The 22,034-nt window shown below is 38.7% G+C and overlaps 1 protein-coding gene across 1 annotated transcript in view; it reads right to left on the bottom strand.

The window, feature by feature from the left end:
- Nucleotides 1-22,034, bottom strand: part of LOC140235722 (uncharacterized) — a 64,729-nt gene that overhangs the window by 23,956 nt on the left and 18,739 nt on the right. Inside the window, exons 3-8 of the mRNA XM_072315737.1 lie at nt 18,522-18,608; nt 17,889-18,038; nt 17,437-17,481; nt 12,584-12,751; nt 8,101-8,223; nt 6,144-6,296 (exon numbers count right to left, since the gene is read on the bottom strand). Coding sequence (XP_072171838.1) covers nt 6,144-6,296; nt 8,101-8,223; nt 12,584-12,751; nt 17,437-17,481; nt 17,889-18,038; nt 18,522-18,608 — 726 coding nt within the window. The remainder of the gene's footprint in view (nt 1-6,143; nt 6,297-8,100; nt 8,224-12,583; nt 12,752-17,436; nt 17,482-17,888; nt 18,039-18,521; nt 18,609-22,034) is intronic.

The raw sequence follows: 22,034 nt of genomic DNA, 5'->3' as shown, positions 1-22,034 counted from the left end.
TCCATTCAGAGGTGGATAGGTAGAACATTACATGATGATCAATCGTGCCTTGGCAATTGTATTTCTCAACAAGCTGCATGCGATTCACTCTCATGCAGAAGATTGATGGATACTGATATGGCCCAGTTTGTCGATTATCGTCAGCAATCATAGAACAGTGAGTGGTAACCATGATCAGATATGTTCTCAGACTGAAATACTGTTGACATATCTTGTTGACTAATATTTTGCACTTTCGATGCTTCCCAACTGAAATTGTGTTGTCACAGCACCATTTCACACAATGCTCATGGCATACTGTACATATGTGTCATTTCAAAGCAAATATAAACAGCTTTTGCAGGCATATGGAAACTCTGATTTATCTTGAACAATGTAGTAGCAAAATGGCATCAAACACATTACATTTATAACTTTGTCTGTGAAAAGTGATTTTTTTCAAAGTCATCTTTACTGACACAAAAGTTAAATCAACCAGAAGCATAATAGCTGTAAATAAGCATTGATCATTTACACACTTCTAACAAGAAAATAATGCTATGCTTCACAATAGCACACGATAAGTAACAAATGAAAAGCCAACTCAAGTACCATGCGCAAAATAAAGATGAAATATTACATACATGTATTTGTTTTATGACGTAGATGTGAGACAAATAGAAGCTGACACTATAGTAGGGATGCATTATCCATCAGACAGAAGCAACCATTAAAGTGTCATATTCAAAGCTACCTTTTTAACTGTTACTGCTCATCTTCCTTTAAAATTTCATTCAGAAATCATGTTCAGCTGTTTTCAGGTCTTCAGACATCAGTGGAGAACTTTCTATCTACTGATATTATGAGAACAAAGGGTGAGTCTCTTATCAATGAGACACAACCAGTCACCTGTCTGTCTAAAATATGCTTCTACATCTGACTATGCATGAATCAAGAGCCTGTATAGAACAGAGATAAAACCAAAGTCGATGCACTCGCCCTGCCACACACACCCATCCTGAAGTGAACCTTGTTCTTGCTTGTATCTTCCTCACTTTCCCACTGATTTCTGAGCCCCTATCCAGGATGATAACAATGTGGCAGAGCAAGGTACAGTGATGGTGGGAGGGGAGCCAGATACATGGCCAGCAGTATCTTGCAGATAGGAGATTCTCACATGATTCTCACGATTTACTATAGATACAACAGGCCACCTGTCTGTCTCAAGTATGCTACACCAGTACAGATGTTAGGAGGCATGACTTTCTCATTTACTAGGCAGTGCATGTGTGGCATGATGTCACAGCCAAAAGGGCTACCCTTGAGGAGGCCTCTCCAGCTAGGACACATCCTTTAAGTAATGCGAGATAAAGGAGTTAGTTGTTTGCCAATATGCAGCCTCCTATGTCTCCCCCGTAGGCATTCCATTGAACAGTCCCAAAGACAAGCGAACAAAGCCTGTGTGTCAGGGCACGCTGGGTTGCTACTGGTGACAGCATGGTGGGTTCAACTGTCTTTATCATGACCACAATCCAATTTGAAATCATGTCTATTGAGGCAGGAGCAAAGAGTTCCCTAGTTAAGACGAAAAACTGTTCCTCTTCATGCTGGTACTGTGTGTACGACATGTATTGCTGATTACTTAAACTGGAACTTCCAGAATCCTAAAAGCAGCTAATAATACTAGTACCTCTAGTAATAGCTGAGAAAATACAAAACATGAATATTGTACTTTTGCAAGCCCATTGCGGCAAAAAACTAGAAATGTCGCTGGTTATACCCCCGCCAAACAACATTTTATAAGCTTTGGTCAAAACAACATTTCATAAGCTTTGGTCAAAAAACTGAGGAAGTAGTTAAATCCGCAAGATCTTTCCTTGATCTTCTGCCATTAATATGCCGTTACCATGGCAACGTACTTTCGGGTACTGTCGAAAAATGCGTCTTGCACATCTACAACCAAAGGCACACATCTGTACCAAGTTTCATGGAAATTGGGTAAAAACTGAGGAAGTAGTTTGCAACACAAAATTTTCCATCATTTTGGCTCATAATATGTGAGCGTGTTACCATGGCAACATACTTTTTGTAACTGTCAAGAAATGTGTCATGCTGACCTATATCCCAAGACAAACATTCAATATGAATTCCATGAGAATTGGAAGAACACTGATGAAGTAGTTTTGCCATGAAGCATTTTGCCCTATATTTTGCCATGAAGCATTTTGCCCTATATTTTACCAATAACATGCTGTTACCATGGCAACGCACTTTTTGCCACTGCGGAAATATGTGTCTTGCACATTAACATATTCAGATGAACATCTGTACCTAATTTCATAAAAATTGATCAAAAACTGTGGGAGGAGTTCGCGACGCAAGATTTGTACCCATTTTTGCCCATAATATGCCGTTACCATGGCAACGTACTTTTGGGTACTGTCAAAAAATACGTCTTGCACATCTACAACCCAAGGCACACATCTGTGCCAAGTTTTATGGGAATCGGTCGAAAACTGAGGAAGTAGTTCGCGACGCAAGATTTGCAACGGACCGACCGCCCGACCGCCCGACCGTCCGCTGATTCCTATATACCCCCTTCAAACTTCGTTTGGCGGGGGTATAAAAAAAAAAAATGAATACAAGAGAATGTTAACCCTCATTCTGCGCACCTATCTAAGTGCTTTCATAGTGGAATAATGTCTATGATTTCATGTGGTCTACATACTTTCCAAGTGGCCTATGTGTATGTGCATCAGTTCTAATGTACTTTCATATGTAACAAGGAAAAGTAGAAATTATGCGGTGCGTAATATATGTCCCCGCCGGAAGTAGCATTTTGTAGCAAAATGTACAATATAGGTAAAAAATCAAGGTCAAAGGTCAAAGAAGTCAAAGGTCAAAATTCTGTGAAGAAGTTTTGAAGCCCTCACCTAGTGCCATCACATAAAGCAAACGGAATCGAAATCGGGTTAGAAATGGCGAAGGAGTAGCATTTTGTAGCCAATGTACAATATAGATAAAAAAATCAAGGTCAAAGGTCAATGAAGTCAAAGGTCAAAATTCTGTGCAGAAGTTTTGAAGCCCTCACCTGTGTAGTGCCATCACATAAAGCAAACGGAAGCGAAATCGTGTTAGAAATGGCGAAGGAGTAGCATTTTGTAGCAAAATGTACAATACAGGTCAAAAATCAAGGTCAAAGGTCAAAGAAGTCAAAGGTCAAAATTCTGTGTAGAAGTTTTGAAGCCCTCACCTAATGCCACCACATAAAGCAAACGGAATCAAAATCGGGTTAGAAATGGCAAAGGAGTAGCATTTTGTAGCAAAATGTACAATATAGGTCAAAGGTCAAGGTCAAAGGTCACATCTGAAATTCTGTGTAGAGTTTCAAAGCTACCATGTAGTGCTATATCATATAAAGCAAACAGAATCAAAATTGGCTCATAAATGACAGAGAAGTAGCAAATTGAACATTTTGATCACACACGAACGCACACACACATACACACGGACACACATACACACACACACACACATGGACACACACACGTACGGAGCCCGTTTCATAGTCCCCTGCTCGAACTCGTTCGGCGGGGACAATATTAATGCCACGCATATCAATGCCCAGTGTTAGAAGGGTCAAGTAGTGACATGTTTTAATTTCTGCTTGTGAACTGTTCATCATGATACATGTATCATCATCACATCACCCAGCTGTCTCAGCCCACCCCTGTTCATGTAACTATGCAAACGACACTCCAGCCGCAGCAACAGCATCAGCAAGTCGAATTTCGGCTGTTTACCTTCTGCTTCAGTTTTAAATCATCATTCTATCAAATATCCGTCATCACTGTATGAATTTGAGGATCATAAGTCAATATCATCTCCTTCCTTCCTCCTCAACGTTGGTTCCACTTAGAAACTCGGATCAAGAACGTTGTCTACCATTCTCCTTAAAATAATAGTTTTGGGTTCGAGCTACATTGCACAAACTGTGTAGGAAGCAAGGCGCACAATAGCCTTTGGCTGGCAGAGAGCTTAGGCCACTTGTGTGATATCACTGAAATCTGGCCAGCATTTCTGGTGAAAGTATGTCATTCGAGGATTCACAATTTTGCTGAATCTTGTTCAGAATTGCAATTCAGGATTTCAGGATTGCATTTAGTAACCAAAAAATGGGGATATCTAGGTGTGAAATTTCCTGTGTAAACATACCAATTTTGACAGAGATAAAAAGCATTGAGGTTAAAGGTAGGGGATACCTTTTACAGACCTCCCCAAATGCAGCAAAACATTAAATATGAACCTCAGGGGACTTGTTTAGGCCACTGCTGAGAAATTTGGAAGTCAACAGTTATCTACAATTTGAATAATGCACAAAACTCAACTACTCAGTAGTTCTGTGTGTCAGCCACACTTAACCCTAAAAAGACTGGGCTATTTTGGTAGCTCGAAAGACTGGGGGGGGGGGGGGGGCCTAAAGGGCCCCCCCTTAAGATCTCGGCCGTGGATCGCGCGATCGCCGCGGAAATTTGCACAATGGTAGTGTGCGATGTAATCTACAAGATCGTATATTTAAATTTTCCAAAATAGTCTTCTTTTATTTTATTTTGATTAATTATGCTAATTTATGCGAGAAATCAGACTTTTTTATCTAAATCAGTAAATAAAGCTCCAAAAGTGCTCATTTTTGGTCTAGATATTCTTTGTAGCATTCTTAGCAAATGTACTTGAAAAAAATTCGGTATCAAAATTAATTCCTAATTTATTTTATTGTTTTATGAATTTCTTATGTATTTCTTTGTTTTTTCGACCTTTTGTTTTTGTTGTTTTTTTCAGCAAAATTTGTGGCAGACCCTTTTTGAAGCATAATACTACTAAAACAAATTGATTTTAGCCATTGAGAGTAAAAATAAGCATATTTATATGAACCATATGATAAAACTCAATTTGTATTGACTTTGTACACAAAATCGCATTTTTGAGCCATTTTCGGTCTCACGTGCATGTACAAAATGTTATGTAACTTCAGAACCGTACCCCCAGGCGTCACAAATTTGGTGTCAAAATGTGCGGGAAACTCGAAAGAAAAAAGTCACAGAGCATCGCGGCGAGAGCATTGCGTGTTGCTGAGTAATCGCGCGAAATGTCGAGGGGGGAGGGCCTTTTAGGCCCCCCCCAGTCTTTTTAGGGTTAAGCCTTTTTGTTGCAGTCTTCTGTATCTTTTATCTATAAACACAAATCTAAAAGTATAAGAGCTGATGTAATAACATATAGAGTGTGTGGCAAGAATGTATATGGAAATGTTTGTAAGTTTTGATGAACTTTCTTCACAAAATATACATGATGGACACACATGCAGTGCATGGGTCTGCAAAGGTACATGTAGCCTAGTAATGTACTGGAATTTAAGGTGAGCCCCGAAAAACATTCAATTCAAAATCTAACGGTCAATAAAAATGTACTAAATGTTACCTTCCACTTTCAATACTTTATGGGAGTTTCTAAAATGATACTCTCTTCAACATAACACTGTATTTATACAACTCTGAGTCTTCATTTAAGGCATGCAAATGGGATTCCCTACTTTTAAAGTGCACACACTAGGCACCAGACTCTGTCCTCCTTCATGGCTCAGTGGTTTGCTAGTAGTTGGGGGAAAATCTCTATTGCCTTCATACACGTAGTTCTCTGTTGTTGTTGTTTTTTTTTTCAATAAAGCCTGGCCTCCGAATAAGTCGCATCTCCATGCATTCTTGACGAACATGGCACTGTACTGCAAATAATACATGTAGGGTTCCTCTATGTCAGCCTGAGGCGACAGCCATCAGGGACACAGTCTTTGTCATTAGGTACTGCAGGGAAGCTTTCGCCAAGACTGCACGTCGGGCTCAAGCACCTTCTGGAGGTGGATTTTAATTGATAAAGTTGGCAAATAAAAATCAACTTTTTACAGAGGAAAAACACATGTAAGGCTATGGATGTGAATTGGGACTTATCATTTTCATAGACTTAACTGACTATTTGACATAGGTATGTGCAATCCACTTATGCAGAGTTGACTGTATCTTAGGAACAGAAAGAGACACAGTATGTATGGCAATGTAGAGGGTCTGGTGCAGCTATACTTTCTGATGCTGGAATCAGTTCTAGCGTATGCATACCTGCTGCTGCAAAGCTGCTGTACTGCCCTCGGATCGATCCAACTTTGCCCTGGTCCTCTCCAGATCAGATGCCAGTTTCTGCCGCTGCGTCTCCACTTCCAGGAACCTGGACCTGAGCTGACGATCCTCCTCACGACTTGCATTCAGAACAGTCTGCCATGGCCACAAAACATGTAGAAGAAAAAAAAAAAAAGGTGGGGGGTTTAGTGTGTGCCACAGACATATTCCACATATATATTTCACTTTTTAATATTTGACAAGGTCAGCTGCATACACAATACTGACAATTATTACAGATTAATAAAAGAATTCAAGAGACCAATATTGGAATAAAATTCTATTTTCTATTACAGTTGAGTCATATGATAATGATTAGTAACTGTGACATGGAGATGGTGATGAAAAATATACAGAATTCTTGAGCTACACTTCATCAAAAATGCCATAAAGGCAATATATATGGTAGTCATAGCATCTACCACAGCAAAGATGCAGACATTCTGAGTGGTGCTGACTGGCTCTTCTTTTTTTGTTAGCCACAACTACATGAATTATGTCATTTACTTGGGCAAACTAATGTGCAATACCTAGTAGTATCTTCTTTTTTCTGTTCTTTTTTTCTTCTTTTTTAAATGAAGTTTGTGTTCACTATATAATGTCAAAAATTGTTTTCCCCCTAATCATTATTATTAAACTTCAAAAGATGGTGATGTATTGGTTGCCAGCACATGGTTCTTGTCTGTGTCACTGTATGGGTCTTTTTGTTCATCATTCATGGGGAGGAAAGACAGTGACAGGGAAATCAAAAGAAGAAATCACCTGCTTACCAAGCTGTCTTTAACATCAGCATCAGTAATCATCATTGCTATCGCAAATCAAATCATTTGAACCTTTGATGAACATTCAAAACTGCTATCATCATCACCATGCACTTAGAAACATCAGCATTAAGCGCTATACAAGTGGTATTCATCATCATTATCATTATCATTACCACTCGAGCTAAACGCCTCAGCAAAGAAGTCAAAGAAAGTAACAAAACTCCATGGTTGCTAGACAAAAATGCTACTACAAATAGCACACAGAAAAGGAACAAAACTTCCTTGAAAACACAGCATCTAAATGGACAAATCACTGATACAAAAAGTTTACACGACACTCTTGAAAGAATAGCTGTACCTCGAAATGTAAAAGGAAAGGGCGGAGTGATATACTGTACGAGCTGAAATTTTCGTGTACAGATATTTTCGCGAATTGCTACTAGGAGAACATTTTCACGTGTTGTCAATTTCGCGGTTGCGAGGTCTAACTGTGCTTATCTGTTCGCACGTTGTTATTTTCGCGTGTTGTTATTTTCGCGGTTCAAAGGCGATTCGCGAAATTCGCGAAAATTTCAGCTCGTACAGTACATATACAGAAATCTTCCCAAATGAGGTGTGAGAAAGGACTGCAGTGAAGAGAAGTGAAAAATTAAATTAATTTGGTATATATTTCCCTGCAATGTTGTTTGTAAATCATGTTAGCAACATGGAAATATGCAAGTTGTGCTCAGTCTAGGGAATGGTGCATTCCAATGTCTTTTGTTAAGCATATCTGTACTTATTAGCAATGACTGACAGATGATGCCACAGACAGAATCTTGGTTTTGCAGTTTTTTGGAGGCTTTTAATATTTTTTTTTCTTTTTGTGATCATATCTTAGTAATCTAAAGAAAAATAATAGAGAAATTATCAGAATATATATGGCACATATCTAAATATATTCATTTGATCATATAAGTGATGTTGAGAGTATCATGAATGAACACAAAGTCAACATGCATTTGTATTATATAGTTCCTTTAAGTTCTCCAATCAAATTGGCTCATCATAAGAAATGATTTTCCTAGTGCAAAGTGCCTATTTGGTCATGCATCTGACTGAAATCTGCTATAGTGATGCTCCTCTGTAGTGATCACCTCTCTTATTTCTGCTCTGATCTGGTCTCTGTCACGGGTCTCATACTTCCTGCTGGAGGACTCCCGCTGGGAACGTAGCTCCTCCTGAATGTCCCTCAGTCTCCTTTCCACATGGTCCGATGGCTAGACCAGAAGATGAATAGAAGATAAGAGTAAGTACTTAAAGCATGATAGATGCCGTTTACATGGGAAATGGGCAGGGGAGTTGGGTGAGCTGGGAGACAAAGTGTTAGTCAGCATGAATTGAGTTATCTATCTCTTGCACATGTAAATTAATCCAGCAATCAGGTCATAGGATCGCACTGCAAAAATAAACAGCACTTTCAGTATATTCAAGCTTTCATTGGTTAGTACATTCAAAAACTTTGTTGCTGGTGGTCTGTCTGTTTGTATTAAAGTGGGCAAGTGTATCTTTCTACCACTATAACTTGATGATCAGCATGAAACTTGGCATACCTCCTAAAGTGTGCTGCACCAAGGTGAACCAAATTCAAATCAATTTCTGCATTGAAACATTGTTTTGGTCCACAGTTCAAACAATAAACTAATATCCCTTTCATAAACTCAATTATACAGTCATAAAACTGGGTGCTGCTGGAGTTTAGGCATCACGAAATGATTCTGGAGAAGTTGAGGAGGCTGTAAAGGGCCAGCAATGCCTAAGCGATGCCCTGTTGACTTCCTGCCGGTCCATTTTACATCAAAATTTGGCAAAATTGGGGGATCTTCTCCATGCGTCGCTCAGTCAGTGACCCACCGACAACCAAACGATTTCCATCCGGCCATTGGCCAATTTTTAAGACATTGCTCGGTGACCAGCTGGTGATCGGCAGTGTCCCATAGGCATACCAGCGGCAGCTTGCCGGTCTCTGCCAGAAATTTCTCATGAGCAACCTGGGCATATATGTGACTGCCTCTTGGCCATTAATATCAATGCTTTTGCTCTGCATTTGACAGGTCAACAAAGTCTACAATAACAGTGATTCTATCTCAATGACTAGGACAGTGAGATCCACAAGCCCAGCTCTTTGCTCGGTTGAGGGAGTGTTTAAAGGCCCCCTCACACCTGAGCGAATTGCCTGAAATATGACTTGCGATGGCTGGCGAAAGGCATTTTTGGAAAAATCGTTTCCAATGGTAATTGATAGTAAATTATATTTACCCTTCATGTTTGGGTTCGTACACCTTCTGAACTAACAGTTGCGATCATTCAAATTTGCACGGGACTTTTGAACATGTTTAAAATTTCCTGACGAATTGAAAAATCGTCTGTCATTTGCATCTCTTATTTGGTCTGCGGTAATCGTTCGTTTATCGTTCGTGTGCTATTGTCCACATAGTCCCTCATCGTGCTTTTGCCAAGGTGGACCGATCTCGAAAGAACTCTAAACGAAGCAACACGATGACTAAATATGACTTGCGCATAGAAACGAAGATACTATGACAAACATATTTTCGCTTGCCATCTTCTATGCGAAGGGAAACTAAGATTGACTTTTACTAAATTTGAAAGGCGATGCATACACGAAGGCAAGTCTAAGAGATACTATGACAAACTATGGATTGCGGAGTGATACGAATACGAGCGAATGACCTGACGAAAAAATTGGCAAATGCTGAGCTGCTCTCTGTGACCAGCCACTCACCACGCTACTCATATATAAACATTCCACCCGAAAGTTTCAAAGTTTCTTCACAAAAATGGAAGATGCAGCCCGCCTCAGAGTCCAGTATTTACTCGCAATGGCTCAGAATGAAGTTATACATCAGCAGCTGAACCTACACCAGTTCATCAGAGGCCGCTTCAGATGGAGATGAGGCTTCAAACAACGTCGTATCTGGAGAAGGACGTGGCTGAACCCTGCCAGAAGAAGGGCTTTCGGAATCTACGACCAGCTGTTGGTTGAGCTCCAAAGAGAAGACCCTTCGACTTTCAAGAAATTTCTCTTCATGCCCCCTGAACTCTACGATGAAATCCTGGAGAGGGTCAGAGGAAGAATCAGGATCGAGGCAGTACACCTGGTACAGGGAGCCGCTGGAAGAAGGTCTCAAGTTGGCAGCTACTCTCCGTCATCTTGTGTCCGGCACCAAGTACTCCGACATGCAGTATGGGTGGAGGGTGCCTGAAAACACCCTATCTGTAGTGGTCAGGGAAGTGTGTCAGGCCATATGTGACGAGTATGCAGATGAAGTCATTGCAGCCCCTTCAACCCCGATGGATGGAGACAACTTGCTGGTGGATTCTACAAGCGGTGGAATTTTCCCCACTGTGTGGCAGCTATTGATGGCAAGCATGTGGCCATCAGAAAGCCTCCTCTGTCTGGATCGCTATACTACAACTACAAGGGCTTTTTAGTATAATCCTGTTGGCTATAGTGGACAGTGACTACAAATTTGTCTGGTGCGATGTTGGTGGTAGGTATGATACAATAGGGGAAAGGGGGTAGGTCGAGTCAATCTAGGGGTACATCAGATTAATTTTATTATCACCTCACCTCCATTGTTACTGTTTCAATATTTATTTTTTGCTAAAATGATAGCAATTGGGGCAATTCATCTCAGTTTTTGCTTGATACCCTTTTTTTCTTCTTCAAAAATGTGCTTTAAGAATAATTATTAATGTTGGATATTTATTTCACACAAATGATCTTTTGTGTAGGAGCAAATCTCTGAAATTGATTGATTTGTTTCATTATAATGTTCGTATTTTTATGCATAAATTTTCAATTGATGAGGTTCCTGACATTTTTGCACATATTTTCATAAGAAATAACTCTCTTCATATCTACCCATATCTCTTCCTTTCATGTTGTGTGGATGATTTCTCTGGCCGCACTGAAATCTTGACGGACCTGGTTGCTTTTATACTCCCCGAGGAGCGCACACAACACGTACGAGAAGGCCTGATCTATTCTTTCGTTTTCGTTTCCAATTGCACGCCATATCAAACCATTGCTCATTGTTCGTTCGTCTAATCGGGTCATATCAACCCTTCGCTCGCCCTCGGCCTCAATTTACTCAAAGAATTGAACCGAAAATTGTTATCCTTCGCATGTCATATTTATCCTTCGCTTACCGTTCGTTAATCATATTTGACTTTAGTTTATAATCGGATGTTTTGAAGGCAACTGTATTTGAAATCATTGAATTTGCGCACATTTCGTGCGTTTTTCCCATTCGTTCCCCAACATTCGCTCAGGTGTGAGGGGGCTTTAAAGCCTGTTGTCATTGCATTTTTGTTCTGGCTCCCCTTCCCCCTCTAGTCACTTGTTATTCATGGTCTTTTGTCATTTTTATTCAATGAAAACCATAGGGAAAAAGCAGGGGCTACCTGACAACTTCATTCAGAAACGTAGCTTATTAGAGTAGAAGCTCATCTGTATTGGAAATTCACCTGAAATTGGTGTTACACTTTTGATCTTAATGAAAGATATTTATCCCCAAAAGTTTAACACCAATTTCAGCAGAAATGTAGCTGTTTTTCTTGTGGTATGTACTAAGCAATGCTTCATACATGGCCAGGCAGACATTGCTGAAAATCAAGCAGGCGCCGCCCAGACACCGGTCTGTTTTGAACTCACCAACCAGTGACCAATTGATCCGTCAGCAGCAACCAAGCGGCAACTGCTTGGCAGCCGTTAATCTAGCAATTTAACTTTTTTTTGCCTAAATCGTTCAACAGCGATCACTCGATTAGGTTGGTAACCGGGCAGTTGCTGCCAAGGCACAAATTATATTTTGGCCAGCGAGTGGGAAGGCATAGCTGGAACTTTAACTCTGCAGTAAAACTTCAGCAGCATCTGGGCGATGCCCTGAAAAATGGTGGTGCCTGGGTGAAATTGGCTAATAATATGTCAGCTGGCCACCAAGTAAGCTGACTTTTTGGTTGTGACCATAGCCTTAGACATTAGATTTTCCTTCCTTCTGGTTTGCTTTCAGGTAAGATTTGAAGTACCCGGTATTCATCAGTGGATGGTGGTCAATGAGCCTTGTTGTCACATTGAATGACCGGTCACCATAAAAGCCTCATAAAGCTGATGAATATTGATTCCTGATTTTGGCACTTTATAATTCTCCAAAACCTGGACTTCCACTCAAGTATAATTTGTCCCACTTAATTACTTGTACCAAAAACCCACAACAAAAATAGTATGAAAATCTTCTGCCACATAAATAGTGTTGTGGGAAAAGAATGTATGGAAATGCACAGGACATAAGGCATTCAGATACAACGGGTCAATTCAAAACTCTATAGCAACATGCTTTAGAGAAAAACAAAAAATGCATGTTTATATTCATGAAAGAAATAATTCTTGGTCTTTCAGACAGGGGGCAGTTTGGACTATACACTTTCTACATTTTTCCAAACTTAAGTGTATATGACTTCATCAGGTTGATGGGTGATGTATTTCAATCTTTTTATTTACTCCTCCATTTATCTGTCTCTTTATCTATCCGATGTATCTATCTCTATCTCTATTACCCTGCTTTCTTCTCGTTGGCTGCGTTTCATGGAGTCAGAGAGATCTAGGAGAATCCTGCGGTTGTCTGTGTCCAGCTGGGTCCTCTGTCTACGCTCCTGTTGGAGCTCTGCTGCAAGCTTGGTCTGGTCTCTGCTCAGATCCCGCAGGTCCCGGTGGATATCATGGATCTGTCACAATCATCAGGGTAGATAAAAACAAAAACAACAAAACAAAAACAAAATAACAACTTGTGAGAGCATTCACGTGAAATTGAACTTGCACACACACGCACGCACATATGTGCAGTGTATACACCTAGGTATATAAAACAAGAGGCCCGGGGGTCTCGCGCTCACCTGGGTATCGCAAGTTCAGCTTTCAGGCATTCTTGCAAATTACTGTATACGCTGAATATTTCGCGAATTTCGCGAGTCAGGTGCTATTTGTGAAATTAATGACACGCGAAACTAGAATTATCACTGAAGGTGATTAATACCCCCGCCCTTAGTGTTGCTTTATAGTATGTGATGTCATGAGGGCAATGACGTTGATACCAAGTTTGTGCACTTGTCGAATTGGAAACAGAATAATTTTAGTTTACTGTACAATTACAGAGTTGACACCGAGTATAAAACTTACAGCAAATGGAAACATGCTTTCCCCCAGCATCTCTACACTTAAAGACCATCATACACACCAAATTTGACCTTCATAGCTTGAATGGTTTATTTTGATACAAAAATGAGTGGTTACCACGGCAACACATTTTCCTTAAACTAACACATTGGTGTCTTGCAATTATACACTTCTAGATCATGATACATACTAAATTTGAATTTAATTGCTTGAATGACAGAAAAGTTATTCGATCTGCAAGGTTTTGGTAAAATTGTGGTTACCATGGCAACGGTTTGTGTGACAAACACAAAAATTATGTGTTCCACATCTATACCTCAGGGCCATAATGCCTACCAAATTTGGTTTCAATTGTTTGAAAACTGTGGAAGAAGTTCACTCCACAGGATTTAAAAAAAAAAAAAAATGTGGTTACCATGGCAACGCATTGTCCGATACAATAACAAAGGACATTTTGCAAAACTACACTTAAAGAGCATCATACACACCAAATTTCACCTTCATAGATTAAATGGTTCAATTTCATACAAAAATGAGTGGTTACCATGGCAACACATTTTTCTTATATTAACACATTCGTGTCTTGCATAACTATGCCTCCCAATCATCATACACACTAAATTTGACCTTAATTGCTTCAATGATGTGGAAGTTATTCAATCCACAAGGTTTTGGTAAAATTACGGTTACCACGGCAACGCTTTGTCCGACAAACACAAAAATTATGTGTTCCACATGTATGTCTCAAGGCCATAATGCCTACCAAATTTGATTTCAATTGCTTCAAAACTGTGGAAGTTGTTCACTCCACAAGATTTCGAAGAAAACATGCGGTTACCATGGCAACGCTTTGTCAAGTACAAACACAAAGAGTGTCTTGCATAACTACACCTATAGATCATCATAAACACCAATTTTGAAATTGATTGCTTAAATACTATGGAAGTTATTCGATCCACAAGGTTTTGGTAAAATTATGGTTACCATGGCAACGCATTGTCCAACAAACACAAAAAACATGTCTTGCACATCTATTCCTCAATATCATCATTTACCCTAAAGTTTCATTTAGATTGCTTCAAAACTGTAGGAGTTCGCAATGCAAGATTTTGCAACAGACCGACCGACCGACCAACCGCCCGCCCGACCGCCCGCCAGCCCGCCCGACCAACATCATGGTGATTCCTATATACCCCCTTCACACTACGTGTGGCGGGGGTATAAATATTGACTCTGATCACAATGTGGATGTGACATACGTGTGTACATTTCTCCATTCAGTACAGGACTCCGCCATCGCAAATTTATCCACTCGCGAAATCGTCGGGCATTCCCGATTCGCGAAAATTTAGACTTGCGAAATATATGGCGTATACAGTACTACCCTAGAACATTGCAAATTTGGGGGCAGCTTTGAGGGCTTCTATAGGGGCATGATGCCATTTGCATATTCCATCACACTGGTAAAATACCTGCCAAGTACACTGTATTAAGAAAAACAAAAAGACTTACGTGTAAGAATAGCCTTCCCCTACCCCCCATTCGATCCTAGCCTAACATCTGGATCTACTATATATATATATATATATATATATATATATATATATATATATATAATATATAAATAACCTTGAAAGTGCACTCACCAATGTATTTACTCAGAGTATTTCCAGTTTTATACAATATCTTGTTTTTGTCTTGTTTTTGTTTGTTGATGTTTGGTCTTTCTTCTTTCTTTCTTTTTTTTTTTTTGGGGGGGGGGGGGAAATAGGGGGTTCTGGGGTCCTTGCATTAATATTGTCACCCTAGTGATAATGTCATGGGTTTGGTGACAAATTTGACTATGCGTTTTCAAGAAGATTAAGGAAATGTGTTGGCCCCAACATATCTTGAACATGAAACTTGAAACTACTATCATCAACGTACTATCTCATAGCATGAACTTGTATGTTTATTTGACTCAAATTTTTGGTGTCCTACACCTTCTTCAGGAGTCTTGCAGGCACCCTTGCAGGCTATTACCTCTGAACAACATATCAAACTTTGGGGACATGGCGCACACTTGTATACTCTATCACACTGGCTATAATACTTGCCAAGTTTTGAAAAAAAAAATATGATCATGCATTTCTCAAAAAAATAAGATCAAAATGTGACTAGAAATGTCGCTATGGCGACTGGTATGCCTCCGCCATAATGCATGATTCTCCTAATAGGTCTAGATAGTACAAGTGGACAATGTGTGATTACATTTTCACAAAATTGGCAAAATATTAAAATGACAAGTTTGTCACAAATTGTGTTGAATGTTCACCTTCCTTGACCTAGGTTTAATGGGATGAATAGGAGAGCATGTATTTGGGGATTTAAGGACTTTAACTTGACTTTGACCCATTCATACATTTATGCATTAAGTAATTTTCAAGGTACCAGTATGGAGAAAAAGTGCAATTTCTGTATTGAATAGTAAATTGTTACCATTTTCATCTGGCCTTTGACCCTAAAATTCATAAGATAATCACTTTCAGGTAGAACATGCATAAATATGTAGTAAGTTTCAAGATAACTTGAGCCACTTCCCAGATATGGAGGAAAAAGTTAGTTCAGCACTTTCACTTGATCTTTGACCTTTTGACCTTTGAGGCAAAAAAAAAAAGAAGAAAAAAAAACTTTCTAGAGAATTTCTATTAGGTTACACATGCATACACCAAGTGTAAAAAAAAAATAATCCTGCTGCCATTGCATAAACATGAGGGAAATAGTAAAATTTTGAAGGGTTGCACTTGACCTTTAACCCCTGACCTTTGACCCCATGAACCCTACATTCTCTAGATAATTACTGCCAATCAGTACATGTATATACTATGTTCCATGAAGATACCTTGAACAATTTTCCAAGGTACAGAGAAAAAAAAAGAAGTTTTAATGTTTTTACTTGACCTTCTGACCTTTGACCTCATGACCCAAACTTTCATCAGAGAATCTTAATTGGGTAATACATGTATACACTACGTTTCAAGAAAATATCTTCAGGCATTGCATAGATATGGTGGAAATAGTGAAATTTATGTATTTGACCTTGACCTTTGACCTTGAGCATGTGCACCCAAAAGTTGATAGGCACAACTTCACCCCCTAATACACATGTACATGCCAAGTTTCATTAGGATACCTCAACAGGTTTTGATAGTTACCTTGGCCACAAAATTCATTACGGACGGATGGAAGGACGGACGGACGGACAACCCGACAACCCGAAAACATAATGCCTCCGGCACCACTTCATGGCGGAGGCATAAAAACTGGTCCACAATTTGGCCCAGGGTGGCAACCCCTGAATCTGGCATACACAAGCTTGAAAGTACACTCACTGCATGCATCTCATACTTAAGCAGAGCATTTCTTGTTTTAAAGAAGATAAATGCAGCTGAAGCTGTACTCAAATACTTACTTTAGATAGCATTTTGGCTCCACATTAATTTCTGGTTTAATAGAAGAAGATTTTGAAAGATTCTGTAATTAGGGATTCTAGGACCCCTGGGTGCCCAGGTGAGGCATGGTGCCCATTTGTGCAAATATAAGCTATCACCCTAGCAATACAATACATTGAACTTGCCAAGTTTGGTGCAAATTTGACCATGTCTTTGCAATAAAATGAAACTGAGAAAATTGCGCCTCAAACTGGTCCCCCTCCCCCGACAAGGCCTCAAGTGGGTACCCAGGATCTGCCATGAAGAAACATGAAACTACAGCCATCAAAGTACTTATTCACAGAAAAGAAAATCTTTTAAAGACCTTAATTTCCAGGCATTGGGGAACCCAATGGGAAGAGGCATGGTGCTCATTTGAACAAGTTGAGATCCCATCACCCCTGGGATGATACTGCCAAGTTTAGTGAAAATCTGTCATGGGCTCTTCAAGAAGAAGCTGGATGTGTAAAAAGCATGATGCACACCACACGATGAATGATAGTAATAGCTCACTTGAGCCTTTGGCTCAGGTGAGCTAAACAAAAATTTGCAAAGAAATAGAAACAGACAATTTCTAATAACAAACTGTCTAGTAAAGAAGTAGAAATAGACACAAAAATGAAATGATATTGATTGCTATTTAACCTTGTTGAGACAGAAATATGAAACACAATGTATTATACATTTTATATGTACTGTATGTAGAAAGGGAAATCATGCCATGAAATCTTAATGCATTGCCATGGTAACAAATGAGCCAGCCTCACCTCATCAACATCACGGCTGAATCTCACCGATGGTCGCAGTCTTCTCTGTGAGAAAAACACATGAAATAAAAGAATTCAGATGGCACTCTTCATTTGAATCAGTAAAGTTATATTCACTTTATATGACTTAGTATTTGAGGTTGATCTATGGTCATCTTCATGTTATGCATACATTCAATACAAACAACAACACACACACTCAGGTAATAGTAATTATTAAATAAGTGAATTTATACTATAGCACAATTTGTTGTGGGGGAAAATACTGAAGTGTAATTTTTTTGCAAGATTTCATGAGAGTCATGATACTCAGTACTTTCCTGTTGGCAAAATGTATAGTGTAATAGCAAGCCACACCAGAATGCACTATCAAAAATGATACAAAAAGCAACATATGCAAATATTCAATATACACAGTATGCTGTGAAATGCAGAAAAAAACAGTTTCTCACAGTATATATTTCAGATGCAGTCCTCCTGTGCCGGGCTTCTCTTCCACTCCGTAGCTCACTTGCTGACATTGTGTCTGACTCGTACCTTGACAGCCTCTCAGTGTGATTGTGGTCACGTTGCTGATTGGCAGTACTAAGGTTTTCTCGAAGCTATATATGTCAAAGAATGAGAGAATACTGCATCCATCCATCAATAAGATACCATTATTTGCAAGCCAAAATGTACTGTTTGCTAAGCACCTTGATCTCTTTATAATCTATTTCTACATTTTGTCATTGCTCTACATTAATCTACAGAATAAGCTCTTCTTGAAACATTCACAAAGTAAAATATGCATTCAATTCAATATTTTCAGAACATTAGCAAATGTTTATCATTATGTACACTAACTGATGTGCAAATATAGTAATGCCATGCAATACAGTATACAATGTACAATTTGTATGACTTGATTTAAAGCAACCATACACAATTGATAACAAAGATATTGCATGCAGGGCAATGTTTGAACCTGATATTTTCCAACACAGATCCTGCAGGGATTAACTTTTCGACAACTGTAGAGTCTTTCCAGTTTTTCCAGTAAGGCAACTAAATTTGAACATGGAAAACATAAGTAAAAAGAGTTTTACCCTTTCTATTGCATCTGTTTGCCTGCTGTTAGCATCTCTGTATTGATTTAGCAGGTCACCAACCTCCAGGAGATTCTTGTTAGTGTCCTGTAGCAATTTGGAAGATTTTAGTACATAATCAATCGTTTTTATGGATAACCACACCTGAATGAAATGATAAATATCATGTCCAAATTAGTATCATGCGCTTATTTCACTGTCTCTATGCAATGACAGTGCTCACATGATAATTGGGAACTAATAGTGGGAAAACCAATCAAATGCAATAAAATTCAATGTAACAAACTTTTTACATGTTATTTCCACCACTTCATCGGAACATATTTTGGCTAAAAACATGTCCATTGTATGTTATTCATGTCTACTTGGCACTATAACTGCTGACTACTAGTAAATCCACAAAAATTATTGCAGGGATTTCATTCCCATACCAGAAGTTATTTTCTAACCACTACCAGACAGTGTTGATTGCAAGGTCTAGACATTTGCTGTGGGTCAGTAGGACGTACACTGTAGGTTGTGGGAGTCAACTACACAGAAGGGTGGAATGGTGCTGACGGTCATTTCGAGTGCCATCTGCTTCTACTCATACATACACTTCAGTGCAGGTACATTTGCATGGAGAGTCACCTTCCCCACATGCAGTGCACTCTCTTCTGCTGTGCTTCTGTGTATGGATGTGTTTGAGTATGTTTATAGATGTGTGTCTGTGTGTGTGACAGACAGAGAAAGAGGGATGATCACGAATAGAAAATCAAAAAAGAGAATGTGTCTGTCCCTAAATTTCACGTTGCACATGTTGTTCTCTTGAATGGTGTAAAGGTAAACACATTCAAGTTAAAAGGGTAATACCATTTCTAGGCATCAGCAGGGTATTAGGCATCCTGACTTGATATGTATTATTAACTATGGAGAGGATTATTTTGGGAACAAACATAATGAATTATAAAGGTTTGTTTCACTGATGCATCACCCACCTACTATGTGCACGAGACCTCTGTGTCATTTTTGCGTCATTGCCATGGATACTAAAAAGTAAAATAAATGCACATGGTTCAGTAAAAATGCTCATGTATTATTGGGTTTTATGCTGGGTGATTTGCATGGGCCAAAACCAGCCACCACTTAAAGGTCCAGTTTACCTTTGGGAGCAGTGATTTCAAAAATGTTCAATATATCACATTTGATGCATATGTGTAGGTCTGCTGTATCATAAAACATCCTACCATATTAAATATTTGCACTGAAACCTAAAATATAAGGAGATATCAGGGTTTTTCTTCATAAACCGTAACTGTATACGGTTTAGTCTGGAAACATCTTTATTATAACTATTGTTCACATTTTGTGTATTTAACAACACTTAACATCGATTATACGGATTCAACTTTTGACAGTGGTCGTTTCTATCCCTAACTCACATTTTAGAACTATTTTAAAGCACTAAAATGGGTTTTTGTTTCATCTGCAAATGGTAAATTATGCCTTTAAGTGGATCCTTGCTTAACCTTTCATGTGATCACACACTTAGCTTAACCAAGGAAGTACTAGGCGACTTGGCAAGCTTCTCAATTAGCATTCCAGAATCGATTACAACCTAAAGTTAACAAGGCCACCCAGGAGAAGCAATGTGCCCTAGTCTAACAGGAAGGCCCTAGTGACATAATTAATAGGAATCAGGGAGATTAGGTAATCTCTATGATGACAATCATGCAGTTTCATAACATGACATGTCTGGTGAATATGGAGAATAAAGCACAGAACTTCTAGGTTAGAGGGAAAATCTGAACCAGTTCAGGGTTAGTCTTGAGAAGAAAGGGCAAAATTTTATAAGCACAACAACTAAAAACTTGATCAAAGTCAGATAAAATGTACAGAAGATGAAATTGTACGATATCACAAATTTTTGCAGAATGGTTCTTGAACAGCTGATATGAACATGCAAATGAATGAGCTGATGATGTCATCACCTCACAATTTTTCATTGATCATGTACAACAACAAAATGACAAAAATTCAAAATTTCTGCTATACAAGTGTAACACATAGTGCTATTCCTGGCTGAATTGCTTCAAAATACTGTAATTGATACGTCAGATATATGAGGAGTTTAGTCTGGGGCATGATTGCATTGGAACAAAACAACTAAAAATTTCAAGATTTTGTGTGCAAACCACATGGCAAGATGTGAGGAGATGACATCATCTAACTCACTCTTTTGCATGTATACTCATATTGACTAACACACAATACCAAACCGACTATGTACAGAATATGTCCATGATTTTTTTTTATTTTTATTATGGCTATTACTACAACACTGCTTATCAATATCAGTGAAGGGCAATTTTTTAATCAGTTGCAATTCATATGGGTCAATCCACGTCAAATCAACCAATTTTCAGAGAATTTGTAACCCGATCCCCTTCAATTTTCTTTAAACTTGCACCAAATGTGCCCCCAAGTGTCTGACGGAAGATTCTGAAATATTTTGCCCCAAGGTCAAACAGTTGCTAAGATACGGCCTCCATTAGCAACCAATGCATGGCCGAACAACCGTGTTTAAATAAAATTCGCTATTTTTGATTGACTGCTGCAGCCAAGTTAGATGAGATCCATTGCTCATTTTCTGCAAATTGGAAGAACTTTATGATCCTAACATGCACAATATATTATGGCGCAGATCTGACAATCTGTTATTGCGCAAGAGGTCACCGAAAATGGTGTTAAGCGTTAGAGTTAATGTTTTTCGGTACATGTTTGAAACTAATAACTTCAAAATTAGATTAGCTTAGAACCCAATAATATGCGTATTTAGAGACTCTCACTTGCTCTACACATCTACCGAAAATCGGCCAAAAAGTATTTTAAATTTTGATATTAAATAACATTGATAACTTGTGATAGTCTTTGGATGCCAGCATCAAAATATGGCATATTGCACTATTTCATGATGCAATGGAGCAAAATAGAACTGTAGATATTAAAGGTAGAGTTTCATTGATCAAATGTCAAAATGCATTATGAAATGAACAGAGTGACTTTTTGGGAGAAACACTTCAGCAATAATTTCATTGCAGCATGCATTCAACTGGGTAGCCTATGGGCTATGACTCTTTACAAAATCACTGTTACAAAATTGCTGTTATCTGCCAAGGGTATGGCCTATCATAATGTATTATTGTGTACTGTATATTTGAATAAAGTCTACTGATTTTACAAATGACCCTGAGAATTGATATCTAGCCCTCCATATCCCAATCTTTTTTCATCTCTTGCAAAGAAAAAAGAAACAATGCAATTTCTGACTGGTTTTACTACTGAAAAAAAAAATTACAAATTGCCATTCATTGCCCTTTAATTGAACATCAGTATATTACATAACCTTATGACGGTTCATAACTCTGGAATCTGGCAAATTTGATTTAGTGTTGTAAGAATTTTAATCAATTCAAAAGACTTAATGAAATATAATCCTGTCATTGACTTGAAGACTCAGTGTAATTCTTGTGA

The sequence above is a fragment of the Diadema setosum genome, chromosome 1 (assembly GCF_964275005.1).
Source record: "Diadema setosum chromosome 1, eeDiaSeto1, whole genome shotgun sequence".
Classification (NCBI taxonomy): domain Eukaryota; kingdom Metazoa; phylum Echinodermata; class Echinoidea; order Diadematoida; family Diadematidae; genus Diadema; species Diadema setosum.
This window is presented reverse-complemented; position numbering and strand designations above follow the sequence as displayed.